The following is a 26,132-nucleotide window of genomic DNA, read 5'->3' on the forward strand; positions in this document are numbered from 1 at the left end:
CATTAATGTTGTAATATCACATTATTCAATCAATCATTATTATTGATGCTAATAATACGGTAAAAATAAAACTAATCATAAAAATACAGGAAGCATACAATAAAATACTGACTGTGTGCACATTTTTAAATGTTGATTTATTAAAATACTAGACTACTTAATAACAATAACACTTTTGATTTATCTTTGCAACTCATTCATATGGTTATTAATAGACGTAGACACTGCTCTTGAGCTCACCAGTATTTAAAAGACAAATAAAGTTTCTCTTGGTGTTTGTTTGCTTTGGTCCTTAACATGCAGCGATGTGATTGCTGGAGTGAATGCTGGATGTAAAGGCAGACAGAGGAGAGATCTGTCACAGATATTTTTCCGTATCGAAATGAAACACGTAACGTTGATTGTTCAGTGATATGAAAGACAGTCAGCTGTCCTGGTATACACACCAGGAATTTCTCTCTTCTTGCTAACTTCAGCGCTGTACAAACAAAAATAGTTACGTAGGATTTACAGCCTAATTAGCTAACATTAGATTAGTTCGATAACATAGTTAGCTAGCAAACTAAATGTGTGCCGTAGGCTGATTTGTGTTATTAATGTTACTTAGGACTTGGGTAACAGCCGCTCTTGTTATTTTAATGTTGGCATTATACCAGTTGGCCACATCTCTGTGTGGCTACAGCCAATTAATTACAATTAATTATTTTATACAATATGTAGACAATTTGTGTCTATCAGTGAGAGAAGATATGTTTTAAGTCATACAAATGAACTTGTGGGTGCATGTAATAATATGTGAGGGGAAATTAGACAGACATGGAGCCATGTTGAGATAGACAGAGGTCCATGTGTTTAAATGTTACATTTTCTCTATTAATTTACATTTGCACTGCAAAATAAACCCTTCAGTGCATTTCTTATGGTACATCATTTAATATTGTATCAATTCAATAGTTCTTCATCAAACATCAAGTTCCACTGCATATAGTGAATCATTGAATGAAGGAGTCAGGCAGATGAACTAGAATTATGTTTACTGAGGAAGTTTGCAGCAGCAAACATGAACTTTTTTTTATACTCACCTATAGCTACAGTTGCGGTAGGTATCAAGGTAACTAAATAATGAAACACAGTGGTGAAAAGTAATAGCAGGGGAAATATCGATCTTCTGTGACCGCCCAATATACCATTCTTCCATAGGGCCTAACATTTCTAAAGGTGCCCATGAGTATATTGTGTAGAATTTCAGGAAATGCGATGATGGATTCCTACATTTTCTGAGGGAAGACTTTGTGCCAAATGAATGTCCCCACCACTTTCCAAATCAAACCTACGCCCTTGCATGCACGTGATGTAGCAGAGGCGCGCGGCGTCAGAGAGAGTGGGTGGATTAATGTGTGGAGGTAAATGCGTTTAAATAATTTCCCCTCGAGGTCGGTTTGGACTTTTTGACCTTATAATAGCCATATAACCATATCATTAATATTTGGCTCGTCTCGCGCACACAGATGTAAGCACTGGTTTGACAGACTGTGGTAAATCCGGCTGCTCATTTGCGGGCTATGACGGAATTTGAATTGATCTGAACGAGTTCATGGATTTGCGAGTGCCGGTGCGACAGAGTATGTAACTGATACGGGGATTAATCTCACAAGAGCTCGTCTAAACCACATCCTTCCCTCCATTCACCCCGGAGTGAAGTTCCTCAGCAGAAGAAGCTCAGCGGAGCTCTCCTCCATTTAGCCATCTCTGTTCCCGCTAGCTATGGTGTGAGGTAGCAGTCCGGTCTCTCTCACTCCTCTCAGTTCTGACAGTGTTAAGCTCAGCTGTGAAACTAACAGTCGCCCCGTAGAGAAAACCGGCACTCTTTCTTTCACATGGGCGAAGACGAGGAGGGGTTCTGCTCCCGGACTCGCCACGGAGGAAGCGAAGAACTAGGAGATAACGGAGCGTCTCTGTACACGGACAGAGAGAGGAAATATGCAGAGCTGTTCAAGCAGCTGGATTTGAATAAAGATGACAGGGTTGACATCAATGAACTGAAGACCGGACTGGCAGCTCGTGGTTTACACCGGGGAGAGGCGGAGGAGGTGAGGCGGATGATTACACGGGACAGGTGCACCAACACATCAGCCCAACACTCACACTCACAGCTCCTTTATTGGCATGCAGGAAAGAGACAAACAGGGATGGAGAAGTTCACTCCTATTTGACAATAGGGCTGTAGAAAAACATGTAAACTAGCTATAATAGAATACTAACTCCTTATTTGAGAAAGACTCTCATTCTTTTGAGACTTAGTCAAGAACGTTTGTCATTAAAAATGACTTACAGGATCATTTTATAAAGTTTTTTTATGACAAGGCTAAGTTTTCATCTTATTTTTTCTTTTAATGGGCTTCCATAATATATGCCTATAAATACGAGAAATATGGAGGGAGCCGAAAACGTAGCTACACATAATATGCAGCATGTCATAATCTTAAATCAACTGACTTTAATTCAGTCTATCCTCTTTGCTAATTATGTATGAAGGGTGATGAAGAGGGGAGGCCATGTGTATGTTTCTCTTGCTTATGTTCATCACTCATTATATTGTATCTCACCAGTGTGTCGGTGTATAGGCTACACTAACAATCAACATGCTACCTGGTGGCCCATTTGTGTCTCGTTTGTGAACAGTAGCCTCTATACTAGCCTTGGTTACTGTTAGCAGTATGCTTCAAGTTACATTTAGAAGAGATAATTAACTTCCTGTTCTCCTCAAATTTACATTACACCCTGTATCATCTGGGGCCAGCAGTTTAAACTTCAAGAAGATTATCATAATCAAACTTTTTACCAAAATGTATGTTTCAGGTGCTTTATGTTTCTTTGTTGACTACCTAAATAACCATTTAAATAAAACCTTAGATAGATAGATAGATAGATAGATAGATAGATAGATAGATAGATAGATAGATAGATAGATAGATAGATAGATAGATAGATAGATAGATAGATAGATAGATAGAGAGATAGATAGAGAGATAGATACTTTATTTATCCCGAGGGAAATTCACCTCACCCACCTCATTATGCATCCAGAACTGTGAATCGAAAATATATATATCACCATAAAATCTCACTGATTGACATAACTTTTTATAGAAAGATTATTTTGCTGACAATTTATATTACCAAGGATAGTCTGCTTGTGGTTGAGAGACAACAGAAGCATCTGCTCTCAGGGTCTCATTCTCATCAGAGGAGGAAGCCTCATAATTAGGGTCCTCCTCAACATTATCCTCTGTCTCAGTCAGAAAACCTTTTCTTCAAGGTAATTTTCAATTGAGAGAAAAATTAGGAGAATTCACACAGAGCACCAAGACAAATGTTTTAGAATGCTGCTATGCAAGCTTCAATATGTTTGCTCCTCCCCTACGTTGTGTAAACTACCAATGTCCAAACCATATGGCCTGGCCACCATGGAAATATCAGAGTTCTCGGGATGTTGGTTACATGCACACGCCCCCCTCCCCATTTCCCAGGAAATATCAGATTGTGGGTATTCTCCCCTCCCCATGTGAATTATGATTTCTCGTGCTGCAGGTATAGTATGTTAACGAGAGGGTTAAAAGCTAGATCTTACCCTGAAATCTAAAGTTTTACAGTAGTGTGTTAAAAGTTAAATTTGTAATATACAGGGGGAGCACTGAAGCTTCTCCTTTACCAATTTGAGAATTGAACCTGCGCTTATCATGCCTCTCAACCCCCTTAGTTGAGAGACTGTTCAATAAAGTATGAGAGCACTAATGGCAGTGTGTGTGGTTACACTGTTGTTTTTTTATGACAACGTTGGCAGCCACTAAAGGACAATACAGTCAACAATACTTAAGATTTTACTTAAAGGGCTTACGAAATGATAAACATGAATTTCTACTGATGATAGTAAATGCTATTTGTGGTGTAAAATGATGTGTTATTTATGACACAATGATCGCAGTATTTAATAAATCATTATTTAGTATGTCGACCACCGATGTTTACATTGCCGCTACCGGAAACACCTGACGCCGTGTTCTGACGTCACAAGTAGAAAACAGTCCACCAGTATACACAGACAGCACGGCAGGAGCGGCAGACGGCACAGCAGAAGCGGCAGACGTGACGATGTCGGACTCTGGCTCGGATATTTCGACAGAATCGAGTGACAGTGAGTCGTCAATAGACTCGTTGCATCTTGAAGAAGAGGAGTTTATTGAAGAGGATGCTGGTGTCTTGGAGTTAGATCATTGGGGGCGAGTTTAACGTGGTGGAAACAGAGCAGCTCGAGACACAGTATTCAAGATGGAGACACAGACGGGAGCGAACATGCGGATGATGGTGACGATGATGCTGGATTTGGCGGAGATCCTGTGCGGCAACAGAACACAGACAGGTATATACATTTGACTATAGTTCATAGAACTTCTCAATATATAGTAAATACATCATAATAAAACGTAACATTATCCTTGACCGTAAATAGATCGCAAGCTATCGATAGCTTGCTAGCGAGTCGATAGCTTGGTTTCCTTGAATTGTTATGAACCCGACTAGTTGTCCGCAAATTGCTGGATCGCTAAATATTCAATTATTTCTCTACTTAGACACATCAACGTCTGTAAAGCTTGATAACTTGATTCTTTCTCGAAGTTTCTACGGTTGAGGTTCTATCGTTGTGTCTGATGTCAAACGTCATTTATTACGAGGCTGTATATAAAGCATTAGCTATTTGCTAACAAACAGACCGGAGGACAGCGCTGTTTTATAAAGTATAATAATAATAATAAATTGAATTTATATAGCGCTTTTCGATACCTCAAAGCCCCTTTACAATAGTAGGGGAATAGTATAGTATGTATACTGACAGTCTGACGGCTGCCTATAGTAGCCGGAACACTTACCAGATGTTCATGGAAGTTACGATGTTGTAACTTTACGAGACTTACGTGAAACGGGTAACATGTTGCTACTAGATAGATCCAACCTCCGTATGACCATAACAGGCTTATGAGCTGCTTACAAGCCTGTTGTCAAACACAGGCATACAAATAGTATGACATTAAGATGACGTTAATATTGGCCTTTTTTCTGGATATTGCATATTGTGTACATGTCCTTACCACTCTTCCTTTGTACATTTAGGAAGCAATTGAAGAGCTGCTGCCAAGGATGTAATGGAGGAATTCAATGAATATGAGGGACATGTTGCAAACATAACCTGCATAACAGATCACCCAGGATTCAAATCAAATTGTCTGGATGTTTGGGTGTTGCAGACAGCCTACCAAATGTATTCGAAGAGGGACAGACAACAAGCAGGTGATCAGCCACGTAATGAGTAAGTTACTTGTGTGCATAAATGTCTACTATTTTATCTGCTATTTTATCTGCTATTTTATACTATTTTAATTTGGCTATTTTTATAATGGTACTTCAGACTCATTTACATCTACACTGTGATTATTGTACTGTAAATGCTCTTATTCTGTCCTTGTACTAATTGTTATGTTTTTGCTGTGAAGCACTTTGGGCTACAATTATTGTATGAAAGGTTATATACAAATAAAGCTTATTATTAGTATTATTATGTATTATCTTGTGTGTTACAGAATGTATCACTATGTGGCATACCGCCAGCTGGTGAGATGTTGCTGGGGAATACTTGGTAAGAACCACAGAATGCCATCATGTGCCATTCAAAAGATCTGTGCTACGTTTCCATCTGACAACTACACGTCATTCAAGTATCCAGCACTTTATTAGAGTCAATAACAAAACACAATGTCAGTTCAGTGATTGAATCTGCTTCTATACAGCACAACAGCATCCCTCTTGTTTGGTTCTTCCACCGACTGCTGAGTGGATCTGGGACTTCGAAAGGTTCCTCATCAACATTGTCTTGGCACAAAGCATTGAGTCTCGGTCAAGAGTTCAGTAACATACTCTGCAAAAAAAATGCTTTATAATCAAGCATTATATATTGTATGTATGTATGTATGTATGTATGCATGTATGCATGTATGTATGTGTGTGTGTATATATATATATATATATATATATATATATATATATATATATATATATATTATGATGCTGACCTTTGGAACAACCAACTTGGATTGGAACTTGCAGTCCAGCTGACCTGACACGTGGCCGCGCGGGCATGGACTTGTGGTGTGTCCGTGGAGGGGGATCCGTCTGCACAGCAATTTCTTTCTGACATGTCTGAAATGTACAAAACACAACTTTACGAATAAATCTTTCAAATCAGCTTGAAATTGTATTGTATATGTAAAGAAAATATCTAATAACATTCATAATAAAATATGTGGTTTTAACACGTCATGTGCAGGTCTACTGGTACTACAACTGTAATGTACAGATGACGTACAGTCTGTATACTTACTGGTGTACACACAGCTTCCTCCCCAGTGTGGATGTCTAATAGATGGTCGCTGATCATACAGGTATCCTCAGTTCTGTCAGTGGCTTCATTCACCAATGTTTCAATACCTATGTAATAATAGGGTGATATCCATCCATCCATCGTCTACCGCTTATCCGGGATCAGGTCGCGGGGGCAGCAGCTCCAGTAAGGAACCCCTATCTTCCCTTCTCCGGGCCACATCCTCCAGCTCCGACTGGGGGATCCTGAGGCGTTCCCAGGCCAGTGAGGAGATATAATCTCTCCACCGAGTCCTGGGTCTTCCCCGGGGTCTCCTCCCAGCTGGACGTGCCTGGAACACCTCCCTAGGGAGGCGCCCAGGTGGCATCCTTACTAGATGCCCGAACCACCTCAACTGGCTCCTTTCAATGTAAAGGAGTAGCGGCTCTACTCCGAGTCTCTCACGGATGGCTGAGCTTCTCGCCCTATCTCTAAGGGAGACGCCAGCCACCCGTCTGAGAAAACCCATTTCGGCCGCTTGTACCCGTGATCTCGTTCTTTCGGTCATGACCCAGCCTTCATGACCATAGGTGAGGGTAGGAACGAAGATCGACCGGTATATTGAGAGCTTTGCCTTCTGGCTCAGCTCTCTTTTCGTCACAACGGTGCGGTAAAGTGACTGTAATACCGCCCCCGCTGCTCCGATTCTCCGGCCAATCTCTCCCTCCATCGTCCCCTCACTCGCGAACAAGACCCCGAGGTACTTGAACTCCTTCACTTGGGGTAATGGCTCATTCCCTACCCGGAGTAGGCAATCCACCGGTTTCCTGCTGAGAGCCATGGCCTTAGATTTTGAGGTGCTGATCCTCACCCCAACCGCTTCACACTCGGCTGCGAACCAATCCAGTGACTGTTGAAGGTCACAGACCGATGATGCCATAAGGACCACATCATCTACAAAGAGCAGCGATGAGATCCTCAGGTCACCAAACTGCAACCCCTCTCCTCCACGACTACACCTCGATATCCTATCCATGAAAATCAGAAACAGGATTGTTGATAAAGCGCAGCCCTGGCGGAGGCCAACATTTACTGGAAACGAGTCCGACTTACTGCCAAGTATCCGGACACAACTCTCGCTTTGGGCGTACAGGGATTGGATGGCCCTCAAAAGTGACCCCCTCACCCATACTCCCACAGCACCTTCCACAGTATCACCCGGAGGACCTGGTCATACGCCTTCTCCAGATCCACAAAACACATGTAGACCGGATGGGCATACTCCCAGGCCCCCTCCAGGATCCTTGCGAGAGTGAAGAGTTGGTCCGTTGTTCCACGACCAGGACGGAATCCGCATTGTTCCTCTTAAATCAGAGGTTCGACTACCGGCCAAACCCTCCTTTCCAGTACCTTGGAGTAGACTTTACCAGGGAGGCTGAGAAGTGTGATACCGCTGTAGTTGGTACACACTCTCTGGTCCCCCTTTTTAAATAGGGGAACCACCACCCCGGTCTGCCAACCCCTAGCACCTTGGTGCCAACTGAAAGTCCTTCTCCATAGCTTCTCCGAACTTCTCCCACACCCGCTGCTTTGCCTCTGACACGGCAGAGGCTGCCGCCCTTCTAGTAATAGGGTGATAGTTAAAAGTTAAATAGACTCACGCTTTTACTCAAACTACAGAATAAAATGGGGAAGCCTGTTATAAACATTGAATCTATACTTAATTAAGCTAATGAAGTGTAATTAGCTAAATTAATACTACAAACAATAACACACAGATATTGGCTAGGGCCTGGTGTAAACTCGTTACATACAGTAGGCCTAGACCAATTATGGTTTTATGCTTGAAACAATAAATACAGTAAACAAGTAGCACGGCATACCTTTGCTCTCTCCCTTTTGGCGAATGCATTTCGTCGTCTCTTTGGTGGAGGACGTGTTTGAATCGGCGTGCTGGCTTGTGCTGGCTGGGGTCTCGGCAGTATTGTAGGCACAGCATCTGCGTTCAGTTTAATAATAAACCAGACGAACACTGGTGGCGGCTGTATTCTACTTGTGACGTTATCGCCCGAACATTGCCGAAGTGGATGCTCTCGGCGCAGCGATTGATTGTTGTTAGCAGAAGTCATTTTTATGCTGTTATGATCGTGATTTTTTACGAATACATCAATATTAAAAATATATATATGGCACATTTCACAATAGATATGCAACCTCTATCATATACCAAGCCCAATAACACTGACGAAATATCATTTCGTAGGCCCTTTAAGATTTGGAGGGATGAAACCCTCTTTTTAATGGTCACACATGCAGAGCACACAGCACACACAGTGAAATGTGTTCTCTGCTTTTAACTCATCCCAGTACCAGGAGTCTAGTACTAGGAGCAGTGGGCAGCTAATGTATAGCGCCCGGGGAGCAATGGGAGTGAGGGGGGAAGGGGGATGTCCGGTGCCTTGCTCAAGGGCACCACGGCAGGGCAGGAGGTGAACTGGGACCTCTCCAAGTAGCAGTCACACTCCATTTTTTAGGTCTGCTCGGTGACTTGAGCCATCAACCCTACGGCTCACAGTCCAAGAACCCTACTTACTGAGCCACTGCCGGACAATACAGGACTTTTGTACAGCAACTGAAGTAAAACAATAGCTTCCATCCAGTCTTTTAACTCCTGCTTCATGTTTTTTTAATTTTGGCTTAATAAATAAAATAAAAACTCAGTATTTTATAATTTAGACTTCCTATGACACAATTTTGACCTTTGTAAAAATGTTGACTAATATCTTCAATTTCTTGGAATTTTTCTGTACCAGAATTTTGTAATTAAGTTAAAACTTCAACTTCATATTTGTGATTTAGTAAAGCTCTTCATTTTGATTTAAACTTCTATTCTATCTATTTAAATTCAAATGTTGTGCTACACTTGAATACACACCTGGTTAGTGTGACAGTGTGCCAATATGAACATTTCCAGGACCCTGAAACTGAAGCAGTTAAATGGAATTCAGCCATCATTCATTTTATTTTTCTATCATTACCCGTTTATTGAGGCACAGAGCATTACCTGATCTTAATAGTCTTATATAATTTTTATCTTATATATTTATCAACAGACAAAATGCACCCGAAACATACAATAGTGTTTTATATTATCAGTATATAGTATGGTATTCGAAATGTTAAGAACACCTCCACAGACTGCCTTGAAATAGTAAAAGTACCATAAAACAGTGCAGTCAGTCCCCTAGGTGAGACTGTCATTTCAAGTCATTACTTTACCTTCTGCAGGTCAATCACTAATTAGTGTGGCCTGGTTATAACTCCATATAAATACATGCATGCTAATCTGCTGACACCTGATTGGTCAGTCTGGCTCTCACATCACTTTAGTGTGATTTACTTGTTTATGTTTTCCAGTCAGTTATTTGAATGGTTATTATGAAGATGGCTGCATAGATAGGTAGGTAGGTAGGTAGGTAGGTAGGTAGGTAGGTAGGTAGGTAGGTGGGTGGGTACGTAGGTAGGTAGGTAGGTAGGTAGGTAGGTAGGTAGGTGGGTGGGTAGGTAGGTAGGTAGGTAGGTAGGTAGGCTTTGGGTACGTAGGTAGGTAGGTAGGTAGGTAGGTAGGTAGGTAGGTAGGTACTTTATTGATCCCGAGGGATTTATGAAATTGCTCAAAGGAACATTTTTGACTTCAGTGAAAGATTACATTTTCAGTTCTTCACTTTTACTCCTGCTTACTTTACTACTTAAAGCATCTTAATGTAACATCCAGTATTTTAGCAATTCAGCGCCCCTACAGTTAGAGAGTGCGATTCAACCAAACACTGCTGTCAGAAATATGGACAGCTACACATACACACAGGGGGTGTACTGGAACAGAGCAGCTAGCTGGTGACCCAGAGATGAAATGCTGTGCAGAGACACACTTACCTTGTGAGACATGTTCGGAGTGATTGTACATTATATCTTCATGATAAGTAAAACGTTAGCCAAACCAATGTGATTGATACTGAATAAGATCATTTTAGCCTATTATTTGCCTTTGATTTAAATAATTGACGTAGTTATATGGTTATCATTATATGATTTATGTGATGTATCTTACATATCAATTGCAGAATCTTTTTCCTTTTTTTCCCATTTCAACCAATGTCCAATTATTTAATCTCTATTAATACATATACAGTACACAAAATGGATTGTATATTATTGTTAATTCCACCTGCTACTAAAGAAATTAGGGATTCCCCACAAGTAAAATTTAAGGACTTTAAAGAAAAATATTGAACAATATCCTTGTCTCTAATTGGCTACTGCTTTGAGAGCTGCTCTTAAAGGCATGAACATTTGTTTCCTTCCTCACACTAAGTAAATAACTTTTATATTTCAAAATTGGCACTATATCAGATCAGATTCAACTTTATTGTCGTTGCATAAGTACTGGGACAACGAAATGCAGTTAGTATCTAACCAGAAATGCAAAGAAGCAGTAAAGTGCAGCGTAATGTACACGTATAACACAGGTATATAAATATGACAGATATGAAACAGAGAACACTATAAATAGTATCAATAAATGTGAACACACTATAATAAATAATATAAATAAATATGTACAAAGAATCAAGTCACTGGGTATATAGCATTCCTAAAATGTAATCATTTAAAACTTTGATAAATACACTTTTCTCAACAATGTTTGTATAAGCACATATGTATATACCGCATTTTCGGATCTGCCACCACCACTTTGAATAAAGAAGCAAGCAGGTTTTATTTGCTTCCTTTCACAGGCATGTTGCAAGTCTTTGGACAGATATTATCAGAGTGTGAAGACAATCTTAAACTGTGTTGATGAATGTATAACTACACATGAAGTAACTGTAAAAATGAGGGCCAGCCAAACAAGAAGTGTCCTCATTAACAAAGTCTAAACATCTAACTGCTTCTCACAAGTTTAGAAGTACAAAAACATACACAGTGCAATAGGGCAATTAGCTGAAAGCACTGCTTTGACTTGTGAGGGCTCTTGTGTTCAAATGTGCGTAGTGGTCGACAAGTGTTCCCAGAAAACTAGAAAAAGTACCTGAAGCAAAACTGAGCTTCAACTGCAGGACACTTTTGTACAGAACCTAACCCATTACTCTTCGCTCTGTGGCCCAGCCTTCTACCAGATTACACTGAAGTCTTTTGACAAGTTTTTACGTATCCTGGTAACAAGCAGACAAACAAATGTGACTGAAAACAGAACCTCCTCAAATACAGAACCAGCCATCACTTTAGAGCAGAGGAAGATGAATGTGAATGAAAAGGGATTTTTATACTCTAATCCTCTTTGATTTCCATAGGAATGGTTATATTATTATACATTGTTAAATTGTATGTGTCATTTTGGTATCACCTTTATTAGAGAGTCGAGATGCAGACAGGAAGTGAAAATGAAGAGAGAAGACATGACATACACTAGCCAGATCTGAAGCAGGAATTCTGTAGTAATTTATCTCAAACACTACCTCGCTACCTAGTCTAGGTCTCCAGTGTGTGAGGGCCCTATATTCATGGTGGTACAAACACAGTTGCAAAGCAGTTTTTATCAGCGTCAGTTTGTCTGTTTGGTTCTCATTTTGGCATGAGGTTGCGCTTGCCTTTGCTTTGGCTCAGACCACCGCAGCAGAACGTTTGTGGCAGAGGCACCTGCACATAGATCTCTCCAAATTCCCAAAACACCTTGATTAATTGTTTGTTTGGGGTTTATACTTTCACATTTCTCTACAACAGGTGTCACACTCAATTTCACTCAGGGCCACGCTAGGAAATGCCAAGCACACTGAGGGCCAGCCATATGTAGTTTATTGACATGCTTTTAGTTTATTGAAAGAAAAAAACATCTTTGATTATAATGTTTCATGATTCATATAGCGCTCTCACATTGAATTTGGCCCACATAAAGCCCTAAGAAAGTACACAAAAAAGTTGCTTGGCCAGCAATCAGTCAAGCAAAAATAATGCATTCTGATTACATTTGATTACAACTCACAAAAACGTGTTTCACAGGCCTGAATATGACGACTCGGTGGTTGCATGGGCTGTTCAATCAAACAAAACACTTCCTGATGTAAAAGTGAAATAATGAATCTTTAATTTTGTTCTTGCTCATATTTCTACAAGTCTCAAATATCCTCCTGCAAACACTCGGAGGAGCGGCTCATCACCTGAGGATATCTGGTCCACTTTATAGTCGGCCCAGCTTAAGCTTGATCCGTTGTTGTCGCATCTAGCTCTGGGCCTAACCAGAGCCCCTTTACTTTTACCAGCAGGTGGACTTGAGTTGTAGCATTTATTCACCGACAAATACACTGCACACACACTGCACGGCTCCGTAAAAAAATATATTCGAAGGCCAATTTAGTAAACTTGCAGAACACTGGCGGAATCCCTGGCTGTAGCCACTTTCAACATGGAGGCAAGATGTTTGTCTGTGAGAGGATTTGTTGATCTTCATTACAGCCTGAAGGTGGAGCTAGCTTGCTTACTAGCTTGCAGACAGTGGAGGCGTGCCAGTCTCTTCACTGTTCAGGCCACAGCTACAACTAGGCGGGAAGCATTATTGAGAAACTAAATTGATAAATGTGAACGTTGGATAAAGCAGGTTCAAAATTCCTGATTATTTCCAAGACATTTTATATTTACTCAGAAGAACTATGTAAATTGGTTCTAATTAGTTAGTTAATTAATTAGTTAATTTATTCAAATTAAGTGCTAGTGTAGAGCATGAAACATAGCAAGTTACTAAGTAAGTTTATTGAGTGTGAAATCAATCAATAAAAAAAAGACAATTACAGAGATCAAAGGCAATAGTTATATGACATTTATAAAAACAAATATACTAAGATTACACTGATGCGTTTATGTCATGTTACATGTTTTGTTAGTGTCAAGGTTAAAATGTTACTGCATTAGAAACTGTACTTGTACTTCAGTTAACATAGAAAAGCTACAGTATATGAGTGTTTTTCACCCTGCTGTGCACATGAATTAGTCCTGTATTTGTTGTCTCTCTCTCTCTCTCTCTCTTCTCTCTCTCTCTCTCTCTCTCTCTCTCTCTCTCTCTCTCTCTCTCTCTCTCTCTCTCTCTGTCGTTATCAAGAGAGGAGAAATTATGTTTGCAGCCAGTTAAGAAGGGGTTTACCTCCTGATCCCTGTCACGATCGTGCCGTCTACATTACCAATACGCCCTCATCTGTACACCCCTACCGCCACCATCTCTACCTGCTCCATCCATCTTTACCTGTCTGTACTCCCTGCTGAATGACTGACAATCTCCCTCCGTCCCCACAGATAGTCCTCGAGAGTGATATCAACCACGATGGTTTGCTGGACTTCCAGGAGTTCTCCCAGTACCTGTGGGCTCACGAGAAGAGACTGTGGCTCATATTCCACAGCCTTGACCGCAACAATGATGGTGTGGGCACGCTAAACACACGCACATAACGCACACACACACACACACACACACACACACACACACACACACACACACACACACACACTATCACTTCCTGCTGCTTGTTTTCCAGTGATGCACATAAAAGTGAGCGCTACAGGTAAATAGGGTAACATTTTTACCTAACAGATCACCTTGAAACTTCCCCTGTTGACTGCTTGTATTAACAACATGATGTATATTACAGGTTTTCTGAAATGATATGTTTGAATATTCAAATGAGGCATTATCTAAGGCTAACTTTCGGTTAAGAAATCCAGAGACGCAAATAGACACATAAAAGACGCCATGTTATAGAAGCAAAATTGCTCAAACTCTCAAAATGCTTCTTCAAATCTTTCTTGCCTTAATGTCATCGACTGCGGTTTAGTTGGGCGTTAACACTTGCTGTTCTGTTTTGTAGGTCGAATAGATGTCGGGGAGATCCAGCACTCGCTGCACAAACTCGGTATGGAGATCACTACAGAGCAGGCCTCCAGGATACTGCAGAGGTACAGTGTGAGACAGCGCAATAAAAGACATGAAAAAAAAATCAATATTAGAGCCCTCTGAAACGTATCCTTAACTTTTTATTTCATAATTTTGATACTTGATTTACATTTGATGACATTTCCTAATCTTATTACATTTGCTTACAAACCAGATCTTTCTCATTGACGTCTAAAATAATTATTTTAACCTTCTAGTACCTGGTATTCAGATTACATTGATGGGTTGGCAGGTTTCTGTTTATTTGTGTAAGAAACAAAGGAATTAACATAAATTCTGGTGTACCTCTATCTCAGTGTTTCTCAAACTTTTTCAGACCAAGGACCACTTAACCAATAAAAAAAACACTCACGGACCACCTAACTCCCCAAACATCCAAAAACAATAGGCCTGCTTACCACTCCAACAATATATTACAAATGACAGCCTAATAATGAGCTTCATGTGATATTTTTTCTTCACTTTAGCGCTGGACCTTCCGCATTCAAGCTAAGTTTCACAGTTTTCAGCCGGGTGGTGGTTGGACGGCGAACCGCTATCCTGGGACTCAGTAACGCACACAATCACTTGTTGTCGCTGCAGCTGAACCACTTGTAGCTGCTGAATGACCTGCATCAGGACGATGCACCTTCACTGTCGCGTCAGATTTTTGATTTAATTTCCTTTTAACCTCACCCTGTCAAGGGTTCAGGCATCGATCCATCTTGTCAGTTGACCGCAGCTCAAATTGACCGCGCAGATCATTTATGACGTAAGATTGTAAAACTAACCTACATAGCTACGCTACATCTATGCTACACTCTAGTCCAGGGGTGGGGAACCTTTTTCCTATCAAGGGCCATTTTATTTTTTACAACATCCTTCGAGGGCCGTACTAATTATTAAACTCATAACCTCTCCAAAATAAATTAAGACGCAGCTCATTCATTTCACCTTTCTTTTATGCTGTGCAAAAAAGCAACTTTTTTATCCATGTATCTTTCTGTTTTATCAGAAAACAATCCTTTATTAGTCCCACAACGGGGAAATATATCTTGTCACAGCAAAAGAACATATGAAGTAAAAAGGCAGTACACAATAATTAAATAGAATAAAAAATATTATAAGTACCAAGTGGTTGATAAACACAAAGACATAATCGTTCATCCATTTCTCCTGGAAAGTGCGACATTTCGCATTCCCCTTTCTCTGTTTTACACTCGCCATGCTGCGTTCGCATGTCAATGACCGTCTCGTTTAATATTGAAGTTTTTTGACATGACGTGACCGCGTGATGACACGTTCCACTCGTTCAAGGACCCTGACCTTGGCCAGGAAAATCAGTCAATCGCCCGTCTATTGCTGTCTAGATAATTTTTTTCTTTTCTTCTAGTGGATTTCTTTGCGTGTGTTTGTGAATTACCTTGAGGGCCGAATCAAATGGTCTCGCGGGCCGTATACAGCCCGGAGGTTCCCCACCCCTGCTCTAGTCTATACTAGTCCTTTTTAAACAGTTTGAGAAACACTTTAAACTTATAATATATTCATTTCAAATGTAATATTTTCCTAATATACTCACGGACCACCTTTGAGAAAGACTATCTCTCTCTCTCCCACACACACAGTATGGACATGGATGGCTCTATGACCATTAACTGGAATGAATGGCGTGATCACTTCCTGTTCAACCCTTTTCACAACATGGAGGAGATCGTCCACTACTGGAAACACTCCCATGTGAGTGACCCGGTTCCAGTGATAGTAATCCAGTTTATAATAATGACAGTATTTACATTCTTTATATCTTTATATGTAGATGTGTGGTCTTTAGCGATATGTTATATATCGAAGATGGCCGTGCAGAAGCAAAACTGTATAATGTATAATTTTGTTTTTACAATAAGTAGGCTTAAAGGAATAGTTTGGATGTTTTGAAGTGGGGTTGTATGAGATAATTATCCGTAGCCAGAGTATTACTACAGTAGAGAGCGGTCAGCAAACCTACATTTAATATTTTATTTATATATATATATATATATATACACAGTCTATTTCCGACAGGGAACTGAAGCTATACTGTATCTATGCTCTCGTCAATGCCACCACTTTATTAAAAAAAACAGCAACTTTACCTTTTATAACACGTGGATTGCTGGTCTACCTTTGCTTCAATCAGTATGTTAGTTTGTGTTATTGTGTGATTTTGGTTAGTTTGTATTTCACCAAATGCACATTATAACAGAAACAAACTAACAAATTGAGTCTGTAACACTAAAGCGGGAAAAATATTCAAAATTTAGCGTACATTTAAACTGGTAGTTTTTTTTTTTTTACTAAATACAAAACCACTTCAAAACATCCAAACTATCCCTTTAAGGTTACCCTCACCATGAAAATAAACACAGATTGGCTGGCCCTTTATTATATAATGTTGTTCTAGATGTTTGACATTGGGGAACATCTGACGGTACCAGATGAGTTCTCAGAGCGGGAGCGGCGGTCAGGTCTGGTGTGGAGGCAGCTGGTTGCTGGAGCGATGGCAGGGGCTGTGTCCCGCACAGGAACTGCTCCTCTGGACCGCCTGAAAGTCTTCCTGCAGGTGGGTCATTTCACTTTTAATCACACTGATACACAAAGTTAGAGATCATTGATTAAGGAACTTTTTAAGTATTGTAATGCAAACTATATAGATTTTGTGTATAATAATGCCTCAAGAAATGAATTGTATCAGAAAATAGCAATAGGAGAAGTTGGACTATCCCCACACTCACATAGCGAATCTGTTTGTCATCCACATATATTGTTTGGTTTTGCTAATTCTATGAGACTTAAATGGCAGATTTCAAGTTTACCACCACTGAGGTAACTGATACTTCAGAGACTTCCCAAGACTTGAGGCTGCATATCATTACAATGAGAATATGTATTTATTATATATTTTAAGTGACTTAAACTTGGACACTGACAGGTGAATTACCATACCACTATCTATCTATTATCTATTTAGAATGTCCTTCATTCACAGATTCATCAAGCAAGATGTCAGACATTAACTGTTAGTGAAAGCAATGTTGTGGAAACGTCCATCTATGGCTATCGTCCAGAGTCTGAAACTCACTCTCTCCCTCAAATGTTGCACTGAAAGTTCACATACACCCCCTCACAGAAATGAAAGAAAGCACATGGTGGGCAGTTCAGGTGGGTGGTTGGAGCATTTCCTGCTAAAACAAAGAGGAAGGTTGGCTCTGCCTCTGTTGAAAGCTTGAAATGTCAGGCAGCCATTAAGGTAACAGAGAAATGAGTGGCATTGATGAGCAGCTCAACACCTCCTACTGAATTATTATAGTCATTTTCTACAAAGAGCCAATTAAATATTACTAATTGATTACATAAGGTTTAAACCGAGATATTCAATAATGTCCAATATAAAAATAATATCCAATGTGTCCTCACTCTCGCATTATTTTACCTTAAGTATGGTTTAATTGAATTTGAAGCATTAGCATTTGATGCGTACTAATGAACAGACAGAATTATCAACCGACTCTGCAGTTCCCCCACCATTGTTGTGTGTCATCCCAGTACTTTTCCACACCCCGCCTCCTCCTCCCCTTACCAACCAGCCACTCCAACCTCATCACCTCACCTTGGGCTCAGGCTGCTGCAAATTTGCTTCAAAACTCTTTGTTTGTAAAAACCAAGAAATGTGAATTCTATACCTTCTTTGTCTCGTTTCTGGGTTACATTGTGGGACAGGGGAGCATGCAAATGGACCCTGCTGAAGTCTCACTGCTCCTGACTCACGCAAGCAGTCACAGCGTTTCCTGGGATTTGCAAACTTTTACAAAAGGTTCATCCGCAGCTACAGCACGGTGGCTGCCCCACTCACAGCCCTCACCTCTTCAAAAGTGTTGTTTCAGTGGTCTCCCTCGGCTGAGGGGGCTTTCCAGAATCTCAGGTCCCGGTTCACCTCTGCTCCCATCCTGCGAGTTCCGGACCTGGAGAGACAGTTCGTGGTGGAGGTGGACGCCTCCGACGTAGGGGTAGGGGGCATCTTGTCGCAGAGGACGGCCGTACGACCAGAAACTTCACCCCTGTGCCTTCTTCTCTAAGAGACTTTCCCCGGCAGAGAGAAATTACGACATTGGGAACCGGGAGTTGATGGCCCTTAAGCTGGCGCTGAAGGAATGGTGTCACTGGCTCGAGGGGACCAAGCTGCCTTTTCTGGTTTAGACTGACCATAAGAACTCGGAGTACATCCAATCAGCCAAGAGACTGAACTCCCTACAGGCCATCCCGTTACGGGTGGAGTCTTAGAAGTTGGCGCCTCGGTTCATCCGTCAGTTTGAGATCCAGGAAGTTGTCAACCCCGCGGCAGTCAAGCTCTAGTTGCCCTGATCCATGCGTATACATCCTACCTTCCACGTGTACAGGAGAGCCCACTGGTCCCGGCTGCTCCGCCTCCCCTGCCACCTCGCTTCATCAATGGATGTCTTGCATACGCCTTTCGCCGCCTCCTTTGTTCCCGCTGCCGGGGTAGAGGTCAACAATACCTGGTGGACTGGGAAGATTATTGTTCTAAAGAAAGGTCCTGGGAGCCTGCTCGACACATCCTGGATGCCCGATTTAATCAGCGTTTCACTGTCGTCAGCCTGACCAGCCGGCTAAGACCACCCCACCCATAGGGGTCACTACTCGTCTGACTCTCCCACCTTCTTCGTCTGAGGCATCTGCGGACGACTGTCACATCGAAGAGCCACCCTCTGATGAGGAGGAGACACCCCCGGAGGCAGGGATGGATGTTTCCGATGAATATTTATTATTTTCCAACATGTTAGCAAACTGCTTAACTTCTCTACCTACAAATTCTTCATCAGTCAAACCTGAAGAACAACACTGGTGTTGGATGTACACACTAGCCTGTGGTAACATTTCACATTTAGCACAGGTTGTAATGAAGATGACTAACCTGGCAGTGTTTGTGTGTCCAGGTGCACGGCTCTACATCTCGGGGGATTAATCTGTGGACCGGACTGAGGGGGATGGTCCAGGAGGGAGGCCTCTCCTCACTCTGGAGGGGAAATGGCATCAATGTTCTCAAGATTGCCCCTGAATCGGCCATTAAGTTTATGGCCTATGAGCAGGTCAGTGCACTCCGATAAACAATGATAAAGTGAAAATATATCTGCTTCCATATAGATTGCTAGCAGATAGATTTGCTGCTGCCAATTGTTCTTGTAAGTTTTCTTGGAACGTCAAATATAAATGAGTGTTATTTAGGGTCAATCCTAATGGTTTCTCTGTCTCAGATAAAGTGAATGAATGCTACATCATTTTCATACCTTTGGACTTACTTTCTCTCATGCTACATCATATTACCACTTTCTGGGCCCTCCCAACATCTTATGCCTTCCCCTCCTTCTGTTCCGTCTCTTACTCTAGATCAAGTGGCAAATCCGAGGAAGAAAAGAGGGGGGCGGTTTAAGGGTACAAGAGAGGTTCATTGCTGGCTCTCTGGCAGGAGCTACCGCCCAGACCATCATCTACCCAATGGAGGTCAGTTTGAAATTAATGTAATTGGAAGGTTCATATTGAGATTGCAAGGTTGCACATTTTTTGCTGCCGTTTCTGGAGCTTAAAACAGTTTTTATTCTCTTTTGCAGTAAGGATGTCCCGAGCTGCTTTAAGTTTAGCATTGGGACCATTGGCTCCCTACTCATTGTGCAAGTTTTCTGAATAGCATAGCTTTCTGATGTGGTTTCTTTGACTTAGTGATCTTTTTTCTGCCCACACTTTTAGTGAACCCTCGAGTGTGTGAATGATCATGACACTGCCAACATAGCTTCAACATGTAAGACGTTGAGTCTCCTGAGCTCTGTTCTACATGAAACGGGAGTAGTTTTCTCTTGATTGAAGCAAGTACTGTGGGAACATAATGATGAAGCATACAAACTAGACTCTACAAGTGCATCCACATTTTGTAAAAGAGTAAGTGTTTTGCTACAGAGGAGTGACATTAATAGAACAAATCTGAGAAGACAATACTTCCCGCAACTCAATTCATCTCCCTGTTCATAACCCATCAGAAGAAGCAGCAATAGAAAATAAAATTAGGTAAAATGGGGATTGATATCAGAAGACAAAGGTACTAATTTACCAGTTGATTTACGTTCCAACCGACCAAAAGAATGAGGTCACAGATACAAAAGGACACAATGTGTCTTTTGAAGGGGGGTGTCTGGGCTCACCTTTAAGGACAGGGTGAGGAGCCTCGCCATCTGGAAGGAGCTCGGAGTAGAACCTGACGTTTTGAGTGGACACAGTTCAGTAATCTGTAGGTTTTCAGGCATGTCTAACTAGAAGAACCTGGGGTAGAACCAGAACAAGCGTTCTGGAACTTAGAGGAATTTGGAAGACCTAGCTAAGTAGAAGAATATCTTGCTTAGCCCGCTGCTACCATGACCAAGACCTAGATAAGCAGCAGAAAACTAATGGATGGAAAATTACCTTTTAATGCCTTTTTCCTTCTAAATAAAAATAATACAAAAAACTAGATGTATGTCCTTGTCCTTATCTGTTCACACTCTTCTACCTTCAACCTACCTCTGTCCCGCTCTGTTGGGTAGGTGCTGAAGACTCGTCTGACATTAAGGAAAACAGGGCAATACTCGGGTATGGCTGATTGTGCCAGACAGATCCTGAAGATGGAGGGAGTACGGGCGTTCTACAGGGGCTACCTGCCAAATACACTGGGCATCATCCCCTATGCTGGCATCGACCTGGCTGTTTATGAGGTGTGTGTACATGTGCCTACAGCATGTAATTTAGACACTCTTCCACAACAAGTAAATTGTGGTGAAAAAATATTGGGCTCCCCAGAAGGAACTCATTATTCATTTTCCTTTTATTGTCAGCAAATCCTATGAAAAGACCAAAACCAACAATGTCTTGGTCTCTCTATATATCTGGACTTCCCTACTCTACTCTGTGGCTCTCAGTCCTAAGTCAATTGGTTCCTAGTGAAGGCTCATGACTATAGAGTTACATTTTTAGAAAGCTCAGTTATTTCCTAAAACAGCTTGGCACTGTAGTTTTAGCAAATGTTAGTCAAACAGGAGGAAATTATGCATTTGTTAGGGGGCTCTTTTCAGTGGCGGATTAATCGACATTTGGTTCTACAGTGAGTATTTCTTGCAGCAGGATGTGTACAGTATTGTGGGATTGAGTTGAAATAAACTCTGGCCAAGTTTGCACATTCGTCAGTGCAAGTATCCAAATAAATTTCACACTTTCAGCCACATATATAAACTGTTGCCAGATCATAAATCTGATTATAGTCCATTTTGGTTTTCTTGGGCTATCAGGGTCAACTCTACTGAAGTCCAAAGAGTGTTAGTAAGGCACCTGATGCTGTTTGGTGAAACACCAGGAGAAGAATACCTTGCAGTTTGGTTGCCAAGCTAATAACTATCCAAAAATGCTGGGCTGTGCACACTGGCCCATTTTTCCCATTTACAGTCATTGGAAAATAAGTGGTGCTAAAAGGATGAACACATTTTTTTTGAGCATCTTAAATCCAGTTTTATATCATTGTGTTTTGAAATAAATGGATTGTATTTACTGTCTCTCCCCATTTCATTATTTTATCTTTCCTCTTATATCCCACTTACCTCCACTCTTCTCCTTTTTATTTTTCAAACTCTTTCCAACGGCTCATGCTTTAAGACTCTAAAGAACGCCTGGCTCCAGAGGTACTGTGTAGATTCAGCAGATCCAGGAGTTTTGGTCCTGCTGGGCTGTGGTACCGTCTCCAGCACCTGCGGCCAGCTGGCATCCTATCCCCTCGCTCTCATTCGGACACGTATGCAGGCACAAGGTAAGATATACTGTAGAATCAGACATATTCTAAACATATTAAGCATGAACATTGTTCCAGCAATAACCTCCAGTGCCCCTCTTCTTTCAGCCATCACTGAGGGTAAACCCAAGCTGACAATGGTGGGTCAGTTCAAATACATCATATCCCATGAAGGTGTACCGGGCCTGTATCGCGGCATCACCCCCAACTTCCTCAAAGTCGTTCCAGCTGTCAGCATCTCCTATGTGGTGTACGAACACATGAAGAAAGTTCTCGGGGTGGGTTACTAGACTGAGACAAAGAAGAGGGATTAAGGACAGAAAAGGCCATGGCTTTATTATGAGGGGAGCGATATGAGTTTAACATTCAAAAACTAAGCTGCACAATGAAAACCCACAGACTGTCATCACCTTTTGATTTATAATGTTGCTGAAGCCTAATTGGTGCTCAGAAGTATGACATCGCTGATTTCCAAATGATCCCCGCCCAGGGACCAAAACACTTTGAACTCTGGCAGAAAATATGTTTTCAGGGGCTTTAAGGCTAAGAGTAGCATCTAACTGGCTGATTTAGGAGAGAGTCCAAAATAACCAATGTCATTCTTCATTTCAAAGATACTTTCATGACTGGTTGCCACAGCTGTCTCTGTTTGTTTCCAGTATGACCTGAGGTTGGTGCAGCAAAGAGAGCTGTGAAAAGAGCTACTGAATCTTAATTAGGTAGTCAGTAATAAACAAGTAATACAACACAGGAGCTAATATTATTAGATTGAAGTTCCCTGAATTTTATTTATTTAAGGTTGTTTTCTGGACTTCTTGCCTTTAATTGATAGAAAAGCTGTAGAGGGAGAAAGGATGAGAGAGGATGACAGTTGGATTTGAGGTCAGGCCACTGCAGTAAGGACTGGTCTGCCCACTCTACCAGGTGAGCAACCGGGCACTTGAAGTTCCTTGAATTATATACCTCTACACCAGCAGTGGACGTATACATTCATATAAATGGTCTTGGAACAAAACCAGCTTGGATGTGTGATTTTCTGGTCTGGGCCAAACCACCCTCGACCCTATTTGTTTAGCTACATGATGAGACAGGTGGTGGATGGCAGGAACATGGAGGTTGTTGGTGCCGTGCTTGTGCCCTGTTGGTCACAAATATTTCCAAAAGCATTTTATCACTAAAACTAGTTCCATAAATCTCTGTAAAGTTTGAGATAGTGGAGAGGGCTTCTAAATTACTATAACCAAATCACACACTGCAGGAAAAAGTTCCCCTCAGCAGCTAATACCTATCATAAATATCATAAATAGTCTGAAGAAGAAACTCTTAGCAAGTCAATTGCATTGCCTCTTGACTAACATAATCAATGAGAGGGTCCCTTAGAGGGGCCGTTATTAGAGAGGTTTAACTTAGTTGTAATTGATCATATCATACAGTAACATGTGTTCTGTTGTAGATAGTCAGCATTGAATTTATAATATTTTTCTCATATGATATCAGTATAACATGATATGGACCATTACACTTTATTCAAATTCACATGTCCAGATTTAAACTGGAATGAACACTTACTGTTTTCTGCCAAGAAACTGAATGCAAGTGTGTTGTGTGTGCATTATGCTACATTATGAGGCAGATGATTAGTCATCCTTAATATTCTAAAACCTCAGATTTTCTGACTTGTAATATATTTTATAAACTTAAAGCATATTGAACTATTTTCTATACCTTGTTCCCTGCACTGGAGTCTTCAGTCAAAAACCTAAACCAGCTGCAAGTGTCAATCAACAGCAATTTTAGGAGAAAATAGAAAATCTGTGCTTGATTTTGTTTTTCTTCACATTTAGGTATAACTTGAATATTAACGGCAAACAATGTTCCACAGTAGTTTGTTGGTGCAGTTTTGAAGCAGCAGCATGTAAAGGGAGTGGTGAAACACTTCCACACACTTTGAATGTCATTATTTGTATAGTAGGCAAAGATATATCATCTATATTATTAAGCTTATGAATGCCTAATTCTCTGAGGAGTTTTTTTCCTCCCTTGCAAGCCTACTTGAAATGATGAATACTTGTTGCCACTGGGGCCTTGTAAGCATGACATGCAATATTTGTAAAGCATGAGTGCATGTTTTCAAGCCTGTTGTGAAAGTGTCGCTTCAGTGTGTGACGACGGTATCTCTGAGATATTTTCAACCCGTAAGACAGAGCTGTTGTATGAGTTTGATAACAAACATTAGAAAAGAGCTTTCTAGTTTTGATAAATCAGTTCTATCAGTTGAATGTGTATATGCACTTTACATGCGTCAGTGATGGAATTATTTCTGTGACATTGTACAAAGTAACTCATGTCAACATCATACAGCTGTTTTACATGGATACAACTGCAACAACCTTACCTTATTTAACATTTATTTGATTTACATCTTTGAAGCTGCACTAATTCATTTTTGGCCGCTTGGGGGCAGTTTTTCTATTCAATAAGCTGTAAACACAACATGGACACATTGTCACCTAATAAAGTGACGGTGAGCAAAGTGATGTGTGCATCTGACATGTGGTGACACCTTCAATCACACATGAACTGGACATCAGAGTGTGATTGAAGAGGATGATGTTATAGGGTTAAATGACTAGAATACCACATCCAACATGACTGTAATACTGAACAACAATGCATTTGATGTGTATAAGATTTATGACGGTGAACTGTACCTGTCAAGAAGCTTTTAAAGGAAATGAAAATAAGATCATGTTTAAGTCTGTTTTTTTTAGTTTTTTTTTTTTTACATATCACCCTTTTAATACGTTTAATATACTTTACAATTGCACTGCATTAAATTGTTAACTGAAGTCATGTGATCACAGTGTCTAAATGTACGAGTCGGTGATGCTGACTAAACCAGTGTGTGCACATACTACTGTACCATATGATTGACAGCTTCTTTGAATACAAAATATTCAAGTTTGTATTTGCGGAGAAGCTGTTAGCACCATATTCACATACTGTATCATTCTGGAGGCTTTGCTGGGGATTTAGTTCATTTATGCCCTGCTACTGGCAACACCAAAACATTTAATGTAAAGCATCAGGATGCCAGAGGATGAAGCTCTCTTGGTGACTCCCTGGCCTTTACTCTCGTCCTGCCATCAGGCCACAGTCTCTATTTACGGTCTATAGGTAGCTTGCCACATTCTCTATATCCTTTCTATTTTAAACACTCCATGAGCTGTCCTCTAGTGCCACTCTCAGGTCACAATGTCACCTTCACTTCATAACGTAACGGACAGATTCCCATGAAATGTGCACATTCCTTCAGCCAGAAGTAATGACCTTTTACTCTAATGCAACCTTCACAGCACATTTGACATTTTCATCCTCACTACTGGTAAGAATGTAATATTTTTAGGAATTTGTACATGTGGACTTTTACTTAAGTAGCATATTCAATGCAGGATGTTTACTTGTAATAGAGTATTTTTACATTGTAGTAGTACAACTTTTAAGTATAGGATCTATTTAATTTGATCTCAAATGAATTGTATGTGTACTGTTTTATATGCAACATCTTAATCTAAATAGCTGTCATAAAAATGTAGTGGAGTAAAAAGTACAATATTTCCAGCTGAAATGCAATGAAGCAGAAGTGTTAAGTAGCATAAAATGGAAGTACTCAAGTAAAGTATAAGTACCTCAACATTATATGTAAGTACAGTAGGCTATTTGAGTAAATGTTAGTTACTTTGTATCACTGCTTTCCAGAAACCCTCCTATGGATTGGATTGGGTGGAGTTGCATATCAGTTCAGTTTTAGGAGATGCTAGAAATCTCTGATGCTGATGAATCCAGTTCTCAAACAGCAACATCTATCAGCGTTCAAAGCTTTCCTG

The 26,132-nt window shown here is 40.7% G+C and overlaps 1 protein-coding gene across 1 annotated transcript; it reads left to right on the forward strand.

The window, feature by feature from the left end:
* Nucleotides 1-1,511: 1,511 nt before the first annotated feature.
* Nucleotides 1,512-25,025, forward strand: LOC115012207 (calcium-binding mitochondrial carrier protein SCaMC-3-like). Its single transcript, XM_029437684.1, has 10 exons — nt 1,512-2,090; nt 13,754-13,877; nt 14,323-14,410; nt 16,013-16,124; nt 16,828-16,986; nt 19,379-19,531; nt 19,830-19,943; nt 21,014-21,181; nt 22,113-22,263; nt 22,354-25,025. The coding sequence occupies exons 1-10, from the start codon at nt 1,878-1,880 to the stop codon at nt 22,533-22,535; spliced, it is 1,464 nt and encodes a 487-aa protein (XP_029293544.1). The 5' UTR covers nt 1,512-1,877; the 3' UTR covers nt 22,536-25,025.
* The last annotated feature ends 1,107 nt before the right edge of the window (nt 25,026-26,132 follow it).

Source organism: Cottoperca gobio, chromosome 8, assembly GCF_900634415.1.
Source record: "Cottoperca gobio chromosome 8, fCotGob3.1, whole genome shotgun sequence".
In the NCBI taxonomy this organism is placed as follows: Eukaryota; Metazoa; Chordata; class Actinopteri; order Perciformes; family Bovichtidae; genus Cottoperca; species Cottoperca gobio.

Excerpts from the sequence above, each read along its gene's own strand:
- LOC115012207 (XM_029437684.1), top strand. The coding sequence starts at position 1,878 with ATGGGCGAAGACGAGGAGGGGTTCTGCTCCCGGACTCGCCACGGAGGA. Across the intron at positions 16,125-16,827 it reads ACTACTGGAAACACTCCCAT|ATGTTTGACATTGGGGAACA; the intron begins GTGAGTGACCCG and ends ATGTTGTTCTAG. Across the intron at positions 16,987-19,378 it reads GCCTGAAAGTCTTCCTGCAG|GTGCACGGCTCTACATCTCG; the intron begins GTGGGTCATTTC and ends TTGTGTGTCCAG.